Source organism: Heterodontus francisci, chromosome 3 (assembly GCF_036365525.1).
Source record: "Heterodontus francisci isolate sHetFra1 chromosome 3, sHetFra1.hap1, whole genome shotgun sequence".
Lineage (NCBI taxonomy): Eukaryota > Metazoa > Chordata > Chondrichthyes > Heterodontiformes > Heterodontidae > Heterodontus > Heterodontus francisci.
In genome coordinates, this window is record NC_090373.1 from 12,389,778 (window position 1) to 12,413,529 (window position 23,752).

At 44.4% G+C, this 23,752-nt stretch overlaps 1 protein-coding gene across 4 annotated transcripts in view; it reads right to left on the reverse strand.

The window, feature by feature from the left end:
- The window catches only part of LOC137354371 (collagen alpha-1(XIX) chain-like), a 655,592-nt gene that overhangs the window by 539,201 nt on the left and 92,639 nt on the right, over positions 1 to 23,752 (reverse strand). For all 4 annotated transcript variants that reach the window (XM_068020137.1, XM_068020135.1, XM_068020134.1 and 1 more), the window contains exon 9: positions 4,403 to 4,465. In XM_068020137.1, coding sequence (XP_067876238.1) covers positions 4,403 to 4,465 — 63 coding nt within the window. The remainder of the gene's footprint in view (positions 1 to 4,402; positions 4,466 to 23,752) is intronic.

Consider the following 23,752-nt stretch of genomic DNA (forward strand, 5'->3'; position numbering starts at 1 on the left):
AAGTGTGGTGTGAAGTTTTCAAGTATTTTAATAAGTAAAGAAAATACTATTCTTTGTAACTTGGGGTATCAGCTACTTACAAAGTACTATTCAGTTAACTGGGGATTTATTTTAGGTTAGCTGTTATAATAAAAGCCTTAAAACATGACATCTTGTCATGTTATTCTTTAAATTAGTCTGGGGTTTATATCTTGTATTTTCATGTTAATGGTCTCACTAAGGTTGTAACAAGAGTGAAGTAATGCCTGCTACAGTTAAAGGATTAATACTGTACCTGTTGCAATCTCATTTCAGTTACTGTATACTCCATAGGATGAGAGAGATTTCAACACAGTGCTCGATCCTATCTGGAGTGTTAGCTGTAGCTCAGTGTGTTGTCCTCTTCCTCTTCCTCTCTCTCAGTCAGAAGGTTGTAGTTTCAAATCCCACTCCAGCACTTCAAAGTAGAAATCTAGGCCGACAATCCAGTACTGCACTGATGAAAATGCCGTCTTTTATGAGATGTTAAACTGAGGTCTTCTCAGGTGGATGTAGAAGATCCCCGGCACCATTTCAAAGAAGAGCAGGGGCGTCCCGGCCAATGTGTATCCCTCAATCAACAATCCAAAAACAGAGTATGTGGTCATTATTACATTGCTGATTGCGGGATCTTGCTGTGTACAAATTGGCTGCTGTGTTTCCTACATTACAGCAGTGGCTTCACGACAAAAATACTTAATTGGCTGTAAAGCATTTTGGGATGTCTGGTGCTCTTGAAAGGAGTTATATAAATGCAAGTTTTCTTTTTCTTTCTGTTGGTAGGAACAGCTGTCACATTTTGTTTCCGAAGTGGCTGAATAAAAAACAATGAGCTTCGGCTCTGTCTAAAGATTGCATTACCGGTCCTAGCATGCAGACATGTTAGAATATTGCATGTTGCATAACGAGAAGCAACAAGGCTAGTTGGCACTGCAAGGATGTGTGTCCTGAATCCAACTGTATGTCCAATGATAGCACACAGTTAATCAGAAACAGAGTGGTAAGGAAAATTTTGGATGAAAGAGAGAAGGAAGTACTGCTCCTCGTGAGGTGGAGTAGCAGCCTGAGCACATAGATGCCAGAAATTAGCAGTTTAAACTGACAGTCAGCCTCTAAAATCAGAGAGAGTTTGCACGCATTTCACATGTAAAGTTAACTTTTTTCACTGTCAGTGGTGGGTATCAGTCGAGGGATCAGATCAATTGGAAGACTGTACTTGAATCAGAGGAGATGCAGTGTGTGACTGGTAAGATTCAATCATACTATTTTCAGAGTGAGGAGGATACCCCAGACCTTGTTTGGAAAAGTAATCTTGTGCCTTCAGCATTTGCATTTCCTCTTCACCAATTTCTAAAGCAATCACTACGGCAAGCTGCACTTCATGTGCAGGTAACCAAGAGCAACAACAGCTTGCATTTAACAGAGTAAAACATTCCAAGACGCTTCACAGGAGTGTTATCCACAAAACGTCTAACACCGAGCTACATAGGAGACATAAGAACAGGTGATCAAAAGCTGGTTCAAAGAGGTTAGTTTTAAGGAGAGTCTTAAAGGAGTTAAAGGTGTTGACAAAATTTATGTATAAAATCTTGCTATTTTGATATCTATCTGTTATGCCATTCTTTATAGATTTGAAGATTACTTTTCAGAAAGAATTGGAGAAAATGTAGATTTGTAGCCTGCTTCATGCCACTTTATTTGTTATTCATTCACGGGATGTGGGCATCGCTGGCTAGGCCAGCAGTTTTTGTCCATCCCTAATTTTCCTTAAGAAGGTGGTGGTGAGCTGCCTTCTTGAACCGCTGAAGTCCATGTGGGTTAGGTACACCCACACTGCTGTTAGCAAGGGACTTCCAGGATTTTGACCCAGTGACAATGAAGGAATGGTGATATAGTTCCAATTCAGGATGGGTGTGGCTTGGAGGAGAACTTGCAGGTAGCGTTCCCATGCATCTGTTGCCCTTCTCCTTCTAGGTGGTAGAGGTTGCAAACTTGGAAGGTGTTGTTGAAACAGTCTTGGTGAGTTGCTGCAGTGCATCTTGTTGATGGTACACTCTGCTGCCAGTGTGCGTCTGTGGTGGAAGCAGTGAATGTTGAAGGTGGTGAATGGGGTACCGATCAAGTGGGCTGCTTTGTTCTGGATGGTGTCGAGCTTCTTGAGTGTTGTTGGAGCTGCACCCATCCAGGCAATTTTCCCCATCGTAAACACAAAGTCAACTAAACTGAAGATTAATGAGACAAAGCACACATAAAATGAAAGGAGCTGTTTTCCTCTCCAGGAATCAATCCATTCTGGAGTGGGATATGGCGATGATCTGTCTTTTGTCAAGTGTCTAGTTCTATGCTTTAGCTGGTTCAGTTCAAGTCAAATATAGGAGTTTATGGCACGCCATGCAGGTCTGTGTCTATGAGTATAAGGATGGCTAACGTTTGGAAATGCAGAAAGCATGCTTTCGTGTGTGCGTATAACAGGGTAAAATGTCAGTGTGTTTCATTTAGTTGGCAATACTATTATCCTTGAGTTAGAAGGTCACTTGAGGACAATAATCTGAGTTGACACGTCTGTGCCATTCTGAGGAAGTGCTGCATGGTTGGAGGTGCTGTCTTTCATGTGAGATGTGAAAACTGTGCCCTGTCTGTCTGTTCACTACTCAAAGAAGGGTTCAGTGCCTTGACCTGGTCAATGCGCCTCCTTTAACTAACACCACCATAAATGGCCACAGCTCATTTTCTGTTTGAGACCTGTTCTGCACAAATTGGCTGCCTACATGACAACACTGACCACATGACCAGATGCTGAAGATGCTCCCACTGGCTGTGTTGCACTGGGATGTCCTCAAGTGGTGAAAAGCACCATATAAATGCAAGTATTTCTTTCTTAACAGTTCTGCCAACCCCAAATCTTCAGTCTTTATTTGGGAAAAATAATTCAAACCTCATAACTATGTCGCTTAAATTTAATACACACAGATCATAAAATCATTTGGCATCAGATTCCTTTTCACAAAATAAGATGAAAACTTTCATGTGCTGTGAGCTCAAGGGAAGTAGCTGCTCAGGACAAATAAGATTAATATACAAATTTAAAAATCAACAAGTTCTGAGGGAAAAGACTGAGATAAAGAAACAAGTCACAAGCTTAGACAAAAAACACACATGGGAAAATGAGTAGCACTGAATACAAACAAAAAATATAAACTGCACGTATTACAGCGCTCAGCATAGGGGAAATAAATTGGGAGAATTTAAAAGCAATTATAGATGTAACAGCACTAACAGAAACTTGTCTGCAAACTGAACAGGTGAAGGAAATAAATCTATTGGGTTGTAATATTTCTAGGCAGGACAGAATAGGTCAGAGAGGGAGAGTGGCAATATTGGCAAAGGAGAGAATATGTGCTCTAGAGAGGATGACTATACACAAAAAAAAGGTTGAGACAGAATCAACGACCGAGCTGGGAAGTGGGAGGAATGGGAAAATGGCAGTGAAAGGCATTGGGAGGGAAGCCCGACTTGTCCCCGATGTCAGAGGATATTCCCAGCAGCATTCTTAATTGGTAATTGGTAAAAGTGCTACCGCGGTCCCGCTGCCCTCCCGTGTGGGCTCGGGAGCTGCGTTGGGACTTCTTTCAAAGTGGCAAAATCCCAACCAGTATGCTTACATTAATATGGTTTTACTGCAGAATGCCTAACTGTGAGAAGGAAATGGAGCAGGAAATCAGTGAACAGGCCAGGGAGATGAATAGGAGTAACTGAATGATTGTGGTAGCATATTTTAATTACCACTCAGTGATCAGGACAGTAAGGGAGTAAACGCAGGAAAAAGAGTGGAATGTGCAGCTTTCCTTCCTCAAGCTTTATGCTGTTGTGTCTTACAAGAGGGAGAGGGGTTGCTGGAACCAGTCATGAGGAACAAAATACATTAGGGTAGATGAGTTAATTGTGTGTGAGTGACTATAATATGTGAACGTTTAAGCTACAAATAAGAAGGGGAACAGTTAGTAGAAAAACAAGGGCACTGGTTTGGAACTGGTCAGATTTTGAAAGATGAGGATGAGCTGGCTGAGGTGAGGTGGAAACAGAAACTCATCAGAATACAGATCGACAGTGGAATATATTTTAAGAGGACATTGGAAAGGTGAAGAATAAATATATATCATTGAAAAAGGATGTCATGGCTAAACAAAATGGTTGAAAACAAACTGTCATTGATGACGATGAGGTATGAGGCCTATAGTTTCAACAAAAATGATGAAAATATGAAGAAAGATGGAATGAGATTAATTGAGGGATAAAGGAAACAAGTATGGAGAGAATCTCCAAAAATACAAGTCCCCATTTCACTTCAAGTTACTATGTAAGTAAATGTTTATAAAAGTTTTACCTTTTCGCCTGAAGGACCAGGCTCACCTTGTTCACCCTTTTGAGGAACACCCCAAGCCTTTCCCTAAATTAACGAAAAACAATAATTACCAAGTTTGACAAAAAGGTTAATGAAGACAGAAAATTCATGACATGTACAACAGTTTCGAGCAGTGCCTGAAAGGAAGCAACAATCCCAGGTGTTTATTGAAAAGAACAGAAACTATCCCAGTGTCCGGCATCACCGTCCCCTTAACTATCACCAGCAACACAGGCTAACTGGTCATTCATCTCATTTGTTGCTTTGGGAACAATTCAAAGCAAAATATCAAGCAGGCCCAGTACTGAGGGAGTGCTGCACAGTCAGAGATGCAGTTTTTCAGATAAAACCGTTAAACCAAAGCACCATCTGCCCTCTTTGATGCAGCTAAATGAAGAGCAGGGGATTCCCCCCAATTTCCAGGCCAAAATTGATCCCTCAGGTAAATTATCTAGCCATGTTTCTCATTGCTGGTTGTGAGACTTGTGCGCAAATTGACTGCCACATTTTCTACAATACAACTTCGTAAGAACTTCATTGGCTATAAAGTGCTGACGTTATGAAAGGCACTATATAAATGCAAGTTTAATTACAGTGTATCTCTGGACTTCATTTGCTAGACTTCACTTTGTTGTCTATTATATTTCCTTGATATTGGGCATGATAGGCCTTTTTTTTTGTATTTTAATCTGCTTTTCTGCTGTTTTACTGATGAATTAGTCTCTTTTTTTGGCATATTTTGAAGTTTCTGTTCTGAAAATGGAACCAACTGCTCATGCAGCAGGGTCCCTGCTTCCTCTGATTTTCAGCTGAATAGTTTTGGCCCGATTTGAATTATTTGCCATTTATTTCCGCCACTTAATGAGTCACATATCTCATTTTTTTTTTTCTGTGGGCTTTAGTTTTGGTTCTTCTCAAAACTGTTCATGCACAATTGGTGTTTATTTCTTTCAATTTATAATAAAGAATTTTTGTCCCTTGTTATGAAATAACAATGATTATACAGCATTCCTGCGATTATCAAAGGACGTGTTCTTTGGCTCACCGCAAACACGCAATAAATTACATGTTTACACCTCAGGTCAAGCTGATACTAAATAGAGAAAAATAATATTTTCCCCTCCCATCTCTCCTTGCCCAAACCCAATCAGGTAATTAGTCATAAATAAAAATAAAAAATGCTGAAAATACTCAGCAGGTCATCAGATGAAAGGTCACTGACCTGAAACACTGACTCTGCTTCTCTCTCCACAGATGCTGCCAGACCTGCTGAGTATTTCCAGCACTTTTTGTTTTATTTCAGATTTCCAGCATCTGCAGTATTTTGCTTTTATTTTAGCAGGTAATTAATCAGCTGTGATCTAACTTTAGAAAACTGGATACTGGAATAATTATTTAACATGAAGCCTTTACCAGTCATGTGTAAACTTCAACCCTAACTTTACTAATACCTTTTGCACATCACTGCCAAACAGGAAGGCCATTGAAATGACTGTTCTACACTCGACTTGAATTAGTAAATTCAAATTGAAATTGTCTGGATGCTCTGAAAACAGTAAGATTTTCAAACAGAAACATGAGCATAAGTACATAGAGAGGCAGCACTATGCATTTCGAAGGCAATCTAAGATATTGCTGAGGTTTTACAAGACTAACTCATGCTCATTACACAAATTAAAATCAATAAAAGCAAACCCAGACCTAGAGGAATCTCAGCTGCTTACATTGTGTTGTGTGCTGTGGTCACATAGGTCATGCTAGCAAGTCATGGTCAGGCATTGATTATTTACTGTAGAAAATGGGTATAATAGCTTGCTGCTGATGGCAAAGGAAAGACAAATGTCCAAGATTTTATCATCAAATAATTTTCTCCTTCTACTGAGAATAAAACAAAATCAGACAGTCCGTCATGTTTTCAAATCCCTCCATGGCCTCGCCCCTCCCTATCTATGTAAACTCCTCCAGCACTGCAACCCTCCGAGACATCTGCGCTCCTCTAATTCTGGCCTCTTGAGCGTCCCTGAATTTAATCGCTCCACCATTGCCGGTCATGTCTTCAGCTGCCTGTGGCCTAAGCTCTGGGATATCCAGCCTAAACCTCTCCCATTCTCCTCCTGTCTTTCTTCCTTTAAGACGCTCCTTAAAATGAACTCCTTTCATCAAGCCTTTGTTCAACTGCACCATTATCGCCTAATGCAGCTCAGTGTCTAACTTCACTTTATAACACCTTGAAGGGCCTTGAGATATTTTATTACATTAAAGGTACTATGTAAATATAAGTTGTTATTGCCGTTGTTGACAAACTGTGGTGCACTTGAATATCTGTGAATAGGCGATATGTCAGAGAAAGTGGCCGGTGGCACTCAAAGGTGAATGGCCTGTCGTACTCCTTTGTGGGCCAGTACCATCTTGTGATTCTATACGTAGTGGGTTCTCTTACCTTGTCAGATCACCTGTGGGAACAGTGAGTAGAGGCATACATCCCAGAAAGAGAGGGAAGGATAATTAGAGGGCAACCCACATCGCCCTAATGCATCAAAGAAAGTAGAAAGACTCACATTTATATATTTTTTATTCATTTCATGGGATGTGGGCATCGCTGGCCAGGCCAGCATTTGTTGCCCATCCCGAATTGCCTTTGGGAAGGTTGTGGTGAGCCGCCTTCTTGAACCGCTGCAGTCCATCTGGTGCGGGTACACCCACAGTGCAGTTAGGAAGGGAGTTCCAGGATTTTGATCCAGCGACAGTGAAGGAATGGAAATATAGTTCCAAATCAGGATGGTGTGTGGCTTGGAGGGGAACTTGCAGGTGGTGGTGTTCCCATGCATCTGTTATGCTTGTCCTTCTTGGTGGAAGAGGTCATGGGTTTGGGAGGTGTTGTTGAAGGAAACTTGCTGAGTTGCTGCAGTGCATCTTGTATATTGTACACACTGCAGCCATTGTGCACTGGTAGTGGAGAGAGTGAATGTTGAAGGCGATGAATGGTGGACCGATCAAGCGGGCTGCTTTGTCCTGGATGGTGTCGAGTTTCTTGAGTGTTGTTGGAGCTGCACCCATCCAGGCAAGTAGAGAGTATTCCATCACACTCCTGACCAATGCCTTGTAGATGGTGGACAGGCTTTGGGGAGTCAGGAGGTGAGATACTTGCCACAGCCTCTGACTATATAATACCTTTCACATCCTCAGGATGTTGAGAAGAGTTTTATAGCCTGTCTCACCAACATGTTGTGTTGAATGATAATTTTCTTTAATCTACTTACTGGAGATCTGAATTTATATTTTTAAATTTTTTTAAAAAAGGAACGGATAAAAGATGACTTTGCCAGCAGCTTAAGATGCCCACCTAATTTGCAACACTGTATCCTACATTGCAAGGCCTGTGAGGACGGAGACAAAATGTCTGCTCATCCCAGCAAGATCCAAGACCCAGGAAGTTTAAGGGAACTGCTTGTTCTTTTTTCTTTTAGTAAGAAGGAATACTGCTAACTACTATGCTTGAATCACTGAGTGACTGTCATGTGACAAGCCCCTCCCCATCTGTGGTTTTAAACTTGTGCTTCTCTAAAGCAGCAAGGAGAAGCATCTGGACTCTGACACATGCAGACAAAGTGGGGGTCCCTCTCTCCATTTCAACTTACGAGCTTCAAATCCTGCCTGTTGACTGACCACCTTTGCATACTCCCGTTACAATCTGAAACCCTTTTGGAGGAAATCATCCGCATCACTGTCGCCAAGAGCCCCACCAAACCAGTCATCTATATCTTCAAACTAAACGCCTCAGGACCACCAAATTCAGCTAGAAGCCAGCCACATCACCAAACCCCACAGACTATATACCCCTTTTTTCTAACTCAACTAATCTACCTTTCCCTACTCTGTAACCTATTTGTCTGTGTGTAAACCTCTCGTGTGTGAATGAGTGAAAGTTGATGCATAGTTAATAACTTTCATTAATTTGGTTTAGGTGCAACAAAGTTAAGCTCTTTCTTTGTTAAACTCAAGAAAACCTGTCCGATTGGTTCTTGTTATGATCATAGCAAGTAAGTAATCAAACACCTACTGAATTGGCCAGTGCATCCACTTTAAGAAAGAATTAAACCTGTTGTGGTCAAACAAGTAGAGGAAAAGAGGGAAGCCCTTCGACCCCTCCTCACTTGACCGGAACAAGCCAATGAAGTAGTCACTGTTGTAATGTAAGATAGGCAGCAGCCAATTTGCACACAGTAAGATCCCTTAAATAGCAGTGTAATAATGACCAGATAATCTGTTTTAGTGATGTCGGTTGAGGAGTAAATACCAAGAAGAACTCCATGCTCTTCTTCAAGTTAGTGCCATGGAATCTTTTACATCCACCTGAGAATGTAGACAGGGCCTGGGTCCAGCATCTCATCCAAAAAATGACACTGCTGATTGCACAGCACTCCCTCAGTACTGCACTGCAAATACGAGCCAAGATTTTGTGCTTAAGTCTCTCGAGTGGGGCTTGAATCTACAACCTTCTGACTCAAGGTGAGAATGCTATCAACTGAGCCACTGAAAACTGAATCTTTTACATGAAGAGACATGTATCTTAGATACATTCCTTGCATTACTTACAGTTGCTTGGCCAGTGCCACAGTAAGAATTTAATCTGAATCCAAACAATGCTTTAGCTGCTGTTTATAAAGTATATGACTATGAAGCACATCCATGTGTTTAATTATGAGATGAAGTCCTGTTCAGCCACTTAATGCACCACTAAGAATTAAAGTACTATTCAAAAACATGGATGGTATTTCCTTCGATTCTGCAGACTAAAGGAAGTCTTATTTATTGGCTTGTGTATTTACATGCCTTGTAGATTAGACTTGCAAAAAGGACAGCTTGATTTAATTTTTTTTAATTCTTTGATGGGATGTGGGCGCCGCTGGCCAGGCCAGCATTTATTGTCCGTCCCTAATGGCCCTTGAGAAGGTGGTGGTGAGCAGCCTTCTTGAACCTCTGCGGTCCATGTTGTGTAGGTACACCCACAATGTTGTTGGACAACTTAGAATCACATTTTCTACATGCTCCCGTCATGCTAAATTGTTGCATGCTATATACAATCCACCTCCTTCAGATTGCTTCAATCCAACGAAAATAAACAGAAACTTTTCTCACTGGATTTCTGAAAATGTAAGTTTCTATTTCCGACTGGTCAGAGGGTACATGGGTGACTTGTAGTTGAAAAACCCACACCTAGGATTTATCCATCCTTGACAACTTTGATTCCTCTGCAAGATGCCAGGCGTATACTTAAGTCAGTACTGAAGCAGGGATCAAACCTGGGACATTCCCTGCACTGTATGGCTAGCTACTCACTGGATAAACTCATGAATTTCCTGCAGTCCTTCAATAGGACTGAGAAAGAGAACATTTTGAACTGTAAAAGTTAAATTGTGGGTTGGCTGGTATTTAGGATTTATGGGCTACAATGCTCTCTTAGATTTTGTTTGACTGGCAGGGAATCAGAGAGGAATTTCCTGGAGTTTTCTGAGCTATCCTTTTTGTTTGTTTATTGTCCCTCAGAAACTGCAAGAATAGGGACGGTGGGTCACTGGTGTACATACTGCACCATTGCTGGATCGACAAGCTTTACGTCCTTTTCACATGTTCATATCTCTATGCAGTTACATGAGGTGGGCTGGATTTTCTGCACACTACTATGAAATCTAGCCCACATGCTTACCTCACACAAGATTACATAAGATAGGAGCAGTGATTAGATATTTTTATGCTGGACAGGGGACGGTTTTCAATGTTATAGACAGAGAGTCATCATCAATGGGAGTAGATCTATGAAAATTCAGGTCTTTGGAGTGCCGCACAGGTCTGTGCTGAGGCCATTGCTGTTCATCATTTTTGTTCATAATTTCAGTGAGAGCATTAATGGGCCATTCCCAAGAAAGCAGATGATAAAATAAATACGCACAGGGGTTGGGAATTTAGATCAATTAAACAATTTGGAGTCCAATTTAGATAACAATGGCATAGGCTCATGTGCAACAAACATCCTTCAATGCGGACACCTACATTGCTATGCATTTGGATTTGGACAACTCCAGGCACGTTTATACAATGCATGGATACTCACTAACCACTGTGGAACAAAAGAGGGAGCTGGGGGTCATAACTTTTCCATCATTAAAGGTTTACAGGCCATGTAGACACCATTGAGAAAGCAAATGGTGCTTTAGACTGAGTTACTAGAGCAAGTACATTACGAAACAAGGAACATGAAACTTGTGTTGTAAAATGCTCTAGTTTGTATGTCTGCATGAACATTGCTCTACTGAATCTGAGGCAGCACCTCCCTCTACATCTACACATCACTGTGAGAATAAACATCACCTGCTCCTCTCTCTCCTCATCAACCCACACACACCATTATAAAGGAGGCAAATGACTAGTCACTTTCTACCTCTGCTTTCCATACAACCGGCAAGGGGAGAGTGTTACTGTGTGAATTTTAAGGATTTTCCAGTGTTAAGATGCTTTAACATGGTTCTGCAGTAGAAGCCAGTAAACACCTACCACAAAGTCAATCACTTTCCTTTTCTCCCAGTGTTGGTTCCAATCAGATACTCAAACTGTGGTTGGGCTCAATCGCATATGGGGTCAACTTTCCAAGCAGCTCTGAGAATACAGCTAATCGAAACTGCAGTGCGATGCAGGTCATAATTTAAGAGAAGGTGAAGAATATTATTTATTCTGGTCTCTGCCAGGTCAGTGGTTAGCTTATCCAGAGCAGTCTAGAATCAAGGTTTGAATGTGATAGATGTGAAAAGATAATCACGGATTGCAAATTGGATGTGCAGCCAAATTTCCATTATATACTGATGTGCAAAGCTCATGTTTGCAAGGTAGTTGGTGTCATTAAGAACCCTGCCAAAGAAAATGCAAACCGTTGGCATGGCTCGACATCTCTCTGCTGAGCCTCAATCTCCTTCTACTCAGCTCCTGTGACACACTTACAAAACTTATTGTAGGTTAATGCCTCTTTTCCATTTGGTAAGGCTAGTTCCTGGGTCTCACCAACAATATTTTCTCCTTGGCCACATCAGTTCTGGTTAGAAATGGTGAAAATTCATAGTTGCACCTTTATTGCTATTTCAACCCAATGGCATCAAAAAATGCCTGGTTCCATTGGTACTCACAACAGTGACAGAAAGGTTTAGAGAGATCAGAACATTGTGCCTCAAAGTAAATGGAACCCTCCCCAATCATTGACTCAAGTAATGTTTTTAGTCCATGTCATGAAATGCTTAACAAATGAAGACTGATGTTAATTAATGTAAAGATTACTGTCACCGTTAAAATGAAATCACTTCATTATAATTATTATACTACTCATCGGTCAGAATTTTTTCAAGTTGGCAGGCAATGAATAGTCGAGTGCCGCAAAGAACAGTGCTGGGGCCTCAGCTATTTACACTTTATATTAATGACTTGGATGAAGAGACAGAGAGTAATGTATCTAAGTTTGCTGATGATACAAAGCTCGGTGGAAAGGTAAACTGCGGGGAGGATGTAGAGAGACTGCAAAGAGACATAGACAGGTTAAGTGAGTGGGCAACAAGATGGCAAATGGAGTATAATGTAGGGAAGTGTGAAGTTGTTCACTTTGGTCGTAAAAATAAAAAAGCAGAATATTTTTTAAAGGTGTGAAACTGGTAAGTGTTGATGTTCAGAGAGATTTGGGAGTACTCCTACAAGGAATACACAAAGTTAACATGTAGGTGCAGCAGGCTGCGAGGAAGGCAAATGGCATGTGGGCCTTTATTGCAAGGGGATTGGAGTACAGGAATAAAGAAGTCTTACTAAAATTGTACAGGGCTTTGGTGAGACCGCACCTGGAATACTGTGTGCAGTTTTGGTCTCCACATTTAAGAAAGGATATACTTGCACTGGAGGCAATGCAGTGAAGATTTACTAAATTGCTCCCTGGGATGAGGGGGTTGTCCTATGATGAGAGGCTGAGTAAATTGGGCCTATATTCTCTGGAGTTTAGAAGAATGAGAGGCGATCTAATTGAGACATACAAGATTCTGAAAGGGCTTGAAAGGGTAGAAGCTGAGAGATTGTTTCCACTGGTCAGGAAATGTAGAAGGTGGGAACACTTCTTCTTCTTTGGCCTCCTTGTCTCAAGAGACAATGGGTAAGCACCTGGAGGTGGTCAGTGGTTTGTGGAGCAGTGCCTGGAGTGGCTATAAAGGCCAATGCTAGAGTGACAGACTCTTCCACAGGCGCTGCAAATAAAATTGGTTGTCGGGGCTGTTACACAGTTGGCTCTCACCTTGAGCTTCTGTCTTTTCTCCTGCCAACTGCTAAGTTTCTTCGACTCGCCACTGTTTAGTCCCACCTTTATGGCTGCCCGCCAGCTCTGGCGATCACTGGCAACTGACTCCCACGACTTGTGGTCAATGTCACAGGACTTCATGTCACATTTGCAGACATCTTTAAAGCAGAGACATGGACAGCCGGTGGGTCTGATATCAGTGACGAGTTCACTGTACAATGTGTCCTTGGGGATCCTGCCATCTTCAATGCCGCTCGCATGGCCAAGCCATCTCAAGTGCCGCTTGAGTGTATATGCTGGGGATGTTGGCCGCCTCGAGGACTTCTGCATTGGAGATGCGGTCCTGCCACCTGATGCCAAGGATTCTCCCGAGGCAGCGAAGATGGAATGAGTTGAGACGTTGCTCTTAGCTGACATACGTTGTCCAGGCCTCGCTGCCATAAGGCAAGGTACTGAGGACACAGGCTTGAAATACTCGGACTTTTGCGTTCCGTGTCAGTGCGCCATTTTCCCACACTCTCTTGGCCAGTCTAGACATAGGAGTGGACGCCTTTCCCATGCGCTTGTTGATTTCTGCATCAAGAGACAGGTTACTGGTGATAGCTGAGCCTAGGTAGGTGAACTCTTGAACCACTTCCAGAGTGTGGTCGCTGATATTGATGGATGGAGCATTTCTGATGTCCTGTCCCATGATGTTCGTTTTCTTGAGGCTGATGTTTAGGCCAAATTCGTTGCAGGCAGCCGCAATCCTGTTGATAAGTCTCTGCAGACACTCTTCTGTGTGGGATGTTAATGCAGCATCGTCAGCAAAGAGGAGTTCCCTGATGAAGACTTTCCATACTTTGGTCTTCGCTCTTAGACAGGCAAGGTTGAACAACTTGCCATCTGATCTTGTGTGGAGGAAAATTCCTTCTTCTGAAGACTTGAACGTATGTGAGAGCAGCAGTGAGAAGAAGATCCCAAACAGTGTAGGTGCAAGAACACAGCCCTGTTTCACGCCACTCAGGATAGGTAAGGGGTCTGATGAGGCGCCGCAATGCTGAATTGTGCCTTTCATATTGTCATGGAATGAGGTGATGATACTTAGTAGCTTTGGTGGACATCCGCTCTTTTCTAGTAGTCTGAAGAGACCACATCTGCTGACGAGGTCAAAGGCTTTGGTGAGATCAATGAAAGCAACGTAGAGGGGCATCTGTTGTTCGTGGCATTTCTCCTGTAGCTGGCGAAGGGAGAACAGCATTTCAATGGTGGATCTGTCTGCTCGAAAGCCACACTGTGCCTCAGGATAGACACGCTCAGCCAGCTTCTGGAGCCTGTTTAAAGTGACACGAGCGAAGACTTTCCCCACTATGCAGAGCAGGGAGATTCCACGGTAGTTGTTGCAGTCACCGTGGTCACCCTTGTTCTTATAGAGGGTGATGATATTGGCATCACGCATGTCCTGTGGCACTGCTCCCTCATCCCAGCACAGGCAAAGCAGTTTGTGCAGAGCTGAAAGTATAGCAGGCTTGGCACTCTTGATTATTTCAGGTCTAATGCCGTCATTCCCAGGGGCTTTTCCGCTGGCTAGAGAATCAATGGCATCACTGAGTTCCGATTTTGTTGGCTGTACGTCCAGCTCATCCATGACTGGCAGAGACTGGGCTGCATTGAGGGTGGTCTCAGTGACAACATTTTCCCTGGAGTACAGCTCTAGGTAGTGCTCCACCCAGCGATCCATTTGCTTGCGTTGGTCAGTGATCGTGTCCCCTAATTTAGACTTGAGGGGGGCAATCTTCTTGATGATTGGCCCAAAAGCTCTCTTAATGCCATCATACATTCCTCTGATGTTTCCGGTGTCGGAGTCCAGCTGAATATGACTGCATAGGTGTTGCCAGTAGTCATTTGCGCAGCGCCTGGCTGTTCTTTGTGCAGCGCTTCTGGCTACTTTAAGTGCTACGGATGTTAACTCGCTGGGGGCTTTCTTGTCGTTCAGCAGTGCAATGCGCTTAGCGGCTATGACAGGTTCCAGCTCTTCAAAGTGAGATTGAAACCAGTCTGCATTCTGCTTCTCAAATTTGCCAAAGGTGGTCATTGCTGAGTCATAGATGGCATCTCTGATGTGGGCCCACTTAGTCTCTGCATCCCCTGCAGGAGTGTTTTGAAGGGCTTTTTCAAGTGAATTTAGAAACTTATGTAACAGCTGTGGATAAGAAATTCTGTTAGTGTTGATGCGCAGGCGGCCCTTCTGCTTGGAGTGATGCAGCTTCTTTGGTTTGAGTCTAACCTTGCTGCACACCAGGGAGTGGTCGGTGTCGCAGTCTGCACTGTGGAAGCTGCGTGTGATTTGAACACAGTTTAAGGAGGCTCGCCTTGTGACGATGAGGTCCAGCTGGTGCCAACGACGTGATCTTGGGTGTCTCCATGAAACCTGGTGACAGGGTTTAGTATGAAAGAACGAGTTGGTGATGCAGAGGTTATGATAGGTACAACTCCAGCAGTCTCTGTCCATTCTCATTCATCCTTCCAATGCCATAGCGCCCAAGGCAGAGGACCATGAGTCATGGTCGGCCCCAACCCTGGCATTAAAGTCCACCAGCAGGAATAGGTGTTCGGTGTTGGGGATGCTACTAATGATATTATGGAGTTCCTCGTAGAACTGGTCTTTAACTTCAGGTGGGGAGCAGAGTGTTGGAGCATAGATGCTGAGTAGGTGTACTAGACCAGAGGCGGTGAGCAGTCGGATGGACAGTATGTGTTCCGAGCCATTTGAAGGTAGCTCTATCATGCTGAGCAAAGAGTTTCTGATGGCGAAGCCCATTCCATGCTGTCTTGGTTCTTCAGGATCCCTACCCTGCCAGTAGAAGGTGTAGTCTTGCTCTCTTAGAGATCCGCTCGCAGGGAGGCGAGTCTCCTGAAGTGCTGCAAGGTCCACATTGAGTCTACTGAGCTCATTGTTAATGATGATGGTCTTCCGAGAGTCGTTGATTTGTGTAAGGTCTTCCGACAGGCCAGGACACATAGTTCTGACATTCCAGCTTGCAAAACGAAGGGCTGGTACCTTCTTTCCTTTTTTTGTCATGCTGTTTGGTGCGATATTTACAGTCCACCTGTCGAGCAATGACCCTGAGCTCCAAGCACCCATTGAAGCAGGTGGACTGTGGCGGAACAGAACCTTGCTGACCGGGGGCTGCCCGGTTTGAGGCGGGCAGTAGCTGTCCAGTGAGATGCGATGACCTCTCCCACCAACAAAGGCAACCCGTGGCGTCCAATCTCTACGCCAATTGGGCTGGACTGAAAACCCGTAACTGCTGCCTTCCGTGTTGTTTCAGTTGCTGTGAGGCGACTATGGAATGACCTCTCCAGGGTGCATGCATGGGCGGATGTATGGAGGTTGTGAGTTGCCCAAGTGTCAAAACCCCCTTCTCGGCCTTCCTGGTGGGATTCAATGGAGTGCAGAGCACAACATTTGGCACCGGTATGGCTGCAAGAACTGCCGGAAACATGCCAAAGGTGACACAAAGGTTCCACTCTGGATTTTCTGTTAGTGTTTACTCCCTTAGCCTTGGTCTCTCCCGAGACGCCCATAAGGCAGCAGGGTTGTTAGCTCCTAACCCTGAGCAGGGACCCTAACAAGTAAACTGTGCGATTTCATGGAGGGAGATGGAAGGGGGTGCAAGGAGGGAGGGGTTACGAGAGGGGAGGGGGTGGTGGGAAGGGGGTGCGAGGGGGAGGGGGTGCGGGGGGAGGGGTGGGGGAAGGGTTGCGGGGGGAAGGGGGAGCGGGGGTACGAGGGGGGAGGCGGTGTGATGAAGGGGGTGGGGGAGGATGGTGCGTGGGGGGGAGGGGGTGGGGGGGGGGGAAGGTGGTGCGAGGTGAGTAGGGGTGCGAGGGGGGAAAGTGGTGCGAAGGTGGTGCGAGGAGGGGTGGCGTCCAGCAGGGGTCGCAACCCTGGCGAGTGGGCCAGCCCGCAGTCTGCACGGCCTCCTCGATGTTGGCATCCTACAGGCTGACGCTGCACCCGTGGTCACCATCCAGCTCACGGTGGAACTTCTTTCCCGGCTCCCGGCTGTGACAGCGGAAGGGCGACCGAGGCCGGATTGAGGCCCTGAGCCTTGACGACCACCTCACGGGCACTCGGGCCACCTGCAGCTCCCCGTCGAGCTCCCAGTAGAATTAACGAAGCTGTTCCACAACATTTAGCTCCTCCAGACTCAGCGGATGCTCTGGGTCGTTGATCGATCTGATCAGATTGAAGATTTCCTGGTTGTCGATGGCAACCGCCACGTCCTCTTCCTGCTCCCGGGCGGTGAGCGGCACCTATCAAGCCTATCTAGAAGGCGGGGACACAGTCTCAGGAGAAGGGGTCAATCATTCAGGACTGAGATGAGGAGAAATTACTTCACTCAAAGGGTTGTGAATCTGTGGAATTCTCGACCCCAGAGGGTTGTGGATGCTCCATCATTGAATACATTTAAGGCTGGGATAGATGGATTTCTGGTCTTGCAGGGAAATCAAGGGATATGGGGAATGGGCAGGAAAGTGGAGTTGAAGCCTAAGATCAGCCATGATGTATTGAATGGTAGAACAGGCTCGATGGGCCACGTGGTCTACTTCTGCTCCTATTTCCTGTGTTCTTGTGTTTAACCAGTTCCTGCAGACACTGAAATATGCAATCCAAGACAAGCATCTCAGTAAATGCTTCCCACATCCTACCTGAGAGAGCACACATCAATAACTGGCCACTTGACTTGTGACTTGCAGGAACATATGGCACTATTGGTATTGTCAGATGTAGATTTACATCTTTTGCTGCGAAGGGATTCGAGACATTCCTTTCCTGCCATTTTATTCTTTGCACCATCTCAACAAATAAGAAAAAGACTTGCATTTATATCGCACTTTTCACGACCAGCACTTTTCACATCTCAAACCACTTCACATCCAATGAAGTACTTTTGAAATGTAGTCACTGTTGTAATGTAGAAAACATAGCAGATAATTTAAGCACAGCAAGCTCCCACAAACAGCAATGTGATAATCAATAAATAATCTGTTTTCGTGTTGTGGTTGAGAGATAAATATCAGGCAGGACATCAGGGAAAACTCCCCTGCTCTTCTTTGAAATAGTGCCAGGGGAATCTTTTACATCTACCTGAGCGGACAGAAGAAGCCTCAGTTTAACATCTCATAAAAGACAACACCTTCATCAGTGCAGCACTCCCTCAGTACTGCACAGGAATATCAGCCTTGCATTTTATGCGCAAGACTTGGAGTGGGACTTGAACCTGGAACCTTGCAATTTAAAGGCAACAGTGTTCAGAGATGTGCCACTCATCAATGATTCCAGTTGTAATTGACTTACCTCATTTGAAAGCTGGGACTTCTCTTAAAAATAGGAAATTATAAAAATAACCTGAAGTGTCAAAGTAAATTCTCAGCAAATGTGCCCAGCCATCTGGAATGTCTTCAGACCTATGTTTCCAATGTTACAAAGACTGTAACGGGATAGCAATAAAAACTCTGTCATGCAGTGACAGCAACACAAAATGCACCATTTATGCTGTCTTTATGAAAGAGATAATAGGATAAACCTTGTGAGGTTCTGATCCCAGTAGATGAGCCTACACAAGGTCTCAAAACCACAAGTTGCATACAAGGTGAGAAAGGCCATTTGGCCCATTTTGGCTCATCCAACAGGCCAGAATCAACAGCAGGAGCTCAGAGCAGAGGGGAGCCTTTGAAAGTCTGTGCACTCAATATGCTGTTTGCTCGATTTCTGGCCTTTTATAACTAGCCGCTGGAAAATCAGAACTGTCATACATTGGCCATCACGGTCAATTCCCCCAGCAATTCTATTGTTGAAAATTTACAAAATCGCCATTGAAGCTGGGATATAATAAAATAATATATAAATGCAAACTTTGAAAGCAGCAAAGACAGTACTTGAAGAATAATTAATTTTGGCAGAAAGAAGATAGCATTAGGATGAGGCCATTCAGCCCATCGAGACTGTTCTGCCATTCAATTAGAACCTAGCTGTTCTATATCTTAACTTCATAGAATTACATGGAACTTACAAGACAAAAACAGGCCATTCAGCCCAATTGGTCTGTGTTGATGTTTATGCTCCAGGCAAGCTTACTCCCACCCACCTTCATCTAACCCGATCAGCAAGCCCTTCTATTCCTTTCTCTCTCATGTGCTTAGCTAGCTTCCCCTTTAATGTTACCACCTCAACTACTCCTTGTGATAGCGAGTTCCACATTCTCGCCACATTCTGGATAAAGAAGCACCACCCTAATCTTTCTCCCACTCTTCCTGAAAGCACAGATTCCTGCTGGGATACAATTGCATGGATGCCCAACCCAAGTGGCCAACATCCATAATAAAAACAGTTATCTTGAAAGGTCATTGACCTGAAACGTTAACTCCATTTCTCTCTTCACAGATGCTGCCAGGCCTGCTGAGTATTTCCAGCTTACTTTGTTTTAATTTCAGATTTCCAGAATCCGCAGTGTTTTGCTTTTGGCCAACATCTGTAGTGGCAGCATGCTTCTTGACCATTAGAGCAGGACGAATTAGAATCAATCCAAATCCTGTCCTTGTGAAACATCCATGTACTTCCCAAGTCCCGTGGCCAATTCACTTTTCCTAGTGTGAGGCTCTGGGCCCAATTCAGCACCACTGCTGGTGCCCCCATTGAGATCAGCCACCTCAGCGCAGACCAGGAACTGAAAAGGGATCTTATTGTTCATATGCCTTAGCTCACTCACCTCTTCACCTTGGGCCTGTAACACTTGATCCACTTGCATAACAAAAATCTACCAATCTTAGTTTTGAAATTTTTGATTGACTCCCAGCCTCGGCAGCTTTTTGGGAGAGTTCCAGAATTCCACTCCCCTTTTTTGAATTTTTTATGCTGAGCTAAAAAAAAAAGACATGGATTGATATAGCGCCTTTCACGACTACCAGAAGTCCCAAAGCACTTTACAGCCAATTAAGTACTTATGAGGTGTAGTCACTGGGCTGGACTTTTAGGCCACAAAATGGGTGAGCATGGAAGCAGGTGCAGAATTTCAGGCTGCCATCCAGCGTGCTGGTTTGTTGTCACCATCCTGCCGCTGGGCCATTTTCCCTGAGGTGGGTTAGGGGTAGGTGGCGGCAGGACTATTCACCCACAAACGGGAGAGTAGCAAATTAAGACTCTTCAACGGACAACTAAAATCTATTGTCAGAGGAAATTCCAGTCAGCCTCCGGGCCCTTCGAGACATTATGGACTAGGCCAGCTGCCTGGAGGTAGTCTCCCAGTGGCAGACCAGGGAGGGGGCGTCCAGCGCTCCAGGCAAGTTTTGAGTCCCTCCCTGCCTACCTGGCTTCATCTGCAGCCACAGGCTGCCCTGTGAGGGGGGTTCCCTCTCCACAATGGTCACCCGGCTGCTTAGGGCACTTTTTATTTATAGCTTACAAAGTTGGAGAGAGGGTGCCTCAAAATGGAGGCGCCCTCTCTCTCACTTACCTGAAAAGGCAGCCTTCTACTTCTTCAGTGCTGGAGGGCCTCATATTAGCTGGCCAGCTTCGGGAGCCCGCCCGCCATCCTGAATTGGACTGCGAGCCACCCTCGAGCCACTAATTGGCCAATTCAGAGAAAATCACTGCCGGGCAACTGTTTGCTCCACAGTGCAGGGTTGTGACACCCCCCCCTGTTGAACCCTAATGTCAGAGTGCCGAAGCCCATGGGGAAAATCCTGCTCACGGTTGTAATGTAGGAATTGCATGCTAGAGGAAGCTTGTAATTCCAAGAAAAAGCTGCAGATTTTGGAAATCTCAACCGGAACCAGGAAATGCAGGAGAACACTCAAGGGGTCAGTCAGCATCTGGGAGAGAAGTGGCAAGCTAATGTTTTGGGTATGTAACCCCCTCATCAGAACTGGAAGGAATTACAGACAAGCATTTAAAAAGGAATAGGTCAAAGGACAAGAGGGAAAAACACACACACACGACAGAAAGAGTCAACATACCTATAAAGTGCATAAGAGAACAAGAGATGGATGGGAAATTACCATGGGGCAATAGGGGGTATAACACAAAATTAACTAAATTAAGGACATCTAGGAGACACAGAGAACATGTGAATAGTTGAGAAGGTGAGAGCTGAGGCAAGCAGAAATGGAGAATAGTCCTGCAGCCCAGGAAAAAAGAACTGGTTGGGGACAATTTTGACTGTGCAATGAAATAAGACGGGTGATAGTCAATCTGCAGCCTAATTTACAGTTCTCCCCTGCTGTTGAATACAAGGCCCTCTTTTCTCGTTGTTTGCATTAGGATGTGCAGATTCCTGTCATGCTCATCTTTTGTGCTTGTATCATTAGTAATACAGTCACACCCTGGAACATTCTCCGTGATATGATCCATACATTGTTGAAATAGATCCTGGCTTACTAATGATAAGTGCAAAAGACAATATCCTCCAAACGGAGTTCTGAAAGTTGTTAACTCCTGTGAACTTTCAGAGAGATGGACCAACCAGTATCTGTGTTTTACATGAAGCTTTGAAATTAATCTGGCTCTTGCCAACTTTGGATTTAATTCTTCCAAAGTGGGGATGTTATGGGAACGGCATTTTAAGGCATGGTTTGGCCTTCTAGGGTCTAAACATACCCTGATGTTGCCATCACAGCTGTTATAAAGCTGCACCAATCCATGCGCTGCTGAACACACCGAATAATTCCTTGCTTTTTCTTGCTGGCCACTGTCGAAATAAACAACTTCCTTCGTGTACTCACACTCTGGTCATCTGCTGATAGCGGCGTGCTGCCGCCACGACCTCCAACAGTGTGTCGCATTGTCCTGTCTTCGACGGACCCCAGCAGGAGAGATCGCCGTTCCAGCTGACTCACTCATTGAATACCATAATTGAGCCCCTCTGCAGTACTGCTACTTCGATGCATTTTGCTGCTTCCATGCTGTGGTCTTCAAATACATGTGGCTGCTACCACTGCCCCCATATTGTGTTATTGCTTTCTTCAGCAATAAGGTACCAAACAATCTTGAGCTGAATGGTAATTAAACTGTGGGTTCTTTAATTTGAAGTAATGAATGTACAAGAGAGCTCTATCATACACATGTGACTAGGTGATTAACACAACTTCAACTGCTCTTTTAAACTGTTAAAGTGATATCACAACAGTGCCAAGCCCCATCTGCCCGTACTGGTGGATTCCATAGCACTGCTGAAGACTGGGGTGATTCCCTGTGTCTTGGCCAGCATTGCTCGTTCAACCAACAACACCAGTAAAAGCATCCATCTCATTTCTGGGACCTTGCCCTATACAGGATTGGCTGCTGCACTTGTCAAAGGAACAGTAGTGACTACAATTCAAAAGTAAATTCAATAGCTGTGACACACTTTGTGATGTCTTGAGAATGTGAAGACCTTCCTATGTTTGGTATTTTATTTGGACTAAATTTAATCTGTTGCCAGTTGGTGCATATTATCAAACTGGTATTCCAGCTTCTGGCTGAACCTTTCACATCGAATTGCCTCTCCTTGGTCGGTACAGCTGCTAATATGATCAATTTCCATTGAGCTTGGCATTTATCAAACAGATCCCACCACAGAATCACAGGACACTACATGTAGCACTGCTTCCCCACCCAAAGTCACATCCTTTAACTCTGTCAGTACACATTGGCAAGTTCACATTATTTTAATCAGTATTGCTTTAAGCCTAATGGGCGTGACTTTATCTCTTGGGTGGGGAGTTCCTTAAGTCAGCAGAGACCCTTCCCTGGAGTGGCACCAGAGGGGCCCTGTCAACTTTAATGACCGGGTACCATTAGCATGTCTCTTGCCAACTTACAAACCAAAATGGCCAGGAAGTGCATGAGAAGAGGCTGCAGGGGTACAGTCCCCAGCTAAAGACAAGTGTTCCAGGAGTAGAATCCTGGTCAGGAGGCTGGGGGTTGCAGGGCTGGGGGGAAGGGGGGAGATATGGAGCAAAGGCCCAGGCAAAGGAAACACGAGGTTTACTTGCGGGGCCCAGAGGAACACATTAAGAACCTACCATTTCTGGCCCTGGCTACTGTTCCCAGTAGGTTTGATCTAGAGAGAAATCTACTACTCTTCCTTTTGCTCAGGCCTCAGGTTAAAATGGTAGGCTAAGCCCCGATGGAGTCATGGCAGCCTGATCTGCATATTTAAAGAGGACCGCAGTATGCTGGATTGCGTGCCATTAATGTCTGCAATTTAAAATTATAATCGGCCAGACCTGAGTGGCAAAGGAGGGGTTAAGTCTTCCCACTCCATTTTACTTGCCCCTGCCTCCAAGTTTCCGCTGAGCGGAGAAAGATAAAATTGACCCCAATGGGCGGTGTCAGGCAAGCCCCCCACCTGCCAAGACTGAGGCACACATTATTTCGCTACATAAACATTAAAACTTAAAATTGCAAGCCCCTGACTGGAAAGACATTTGCATAGTAACAATGTTGGAACAAGGGACCTAGTCCTTGCTTCCCCAATACACAGAAGAAGTGGTGAGACCAGTTTCAGTCACATGACTGACTGACTTGTTTTTTTAAATTTAAACTTCCAACAGGGAAAGAAATCAGAAAGCACTTTTCTCCTGGACTGAGAAGACCTGTCTGCTCTCATCTCGCTCTCACCAGCTTCGGAAACCATTGAAGACACATGAACCCCAAGAGAGAAAGGTCTCCTATAGTGAACAAGGTTTAAGAAGAATACTGGGCCCCAACGAAAAGTAAGAGCTGTCTACAAACAAGGACTCTACGGGGAGCTGGAAACACAGAAACAGTAACAAGAAACTCCCTTCAGAGACTGCTTCAAAGCTCTCCATTTTATTTTTCTTCTGCTCTTTTCTGTCCCTATTTCCATGTGTGTATTGCGTGTTCATGCAAGTGTGGGCGCGTCATTCATCCATAGGCATAAACCGTGTTAGAATTTAAGTTTAAGGTTTAATAAATTTCACTTTTGTCCTTTAAACTGAAGAAGGCCTGTTTATGCTCATTTCTTTGC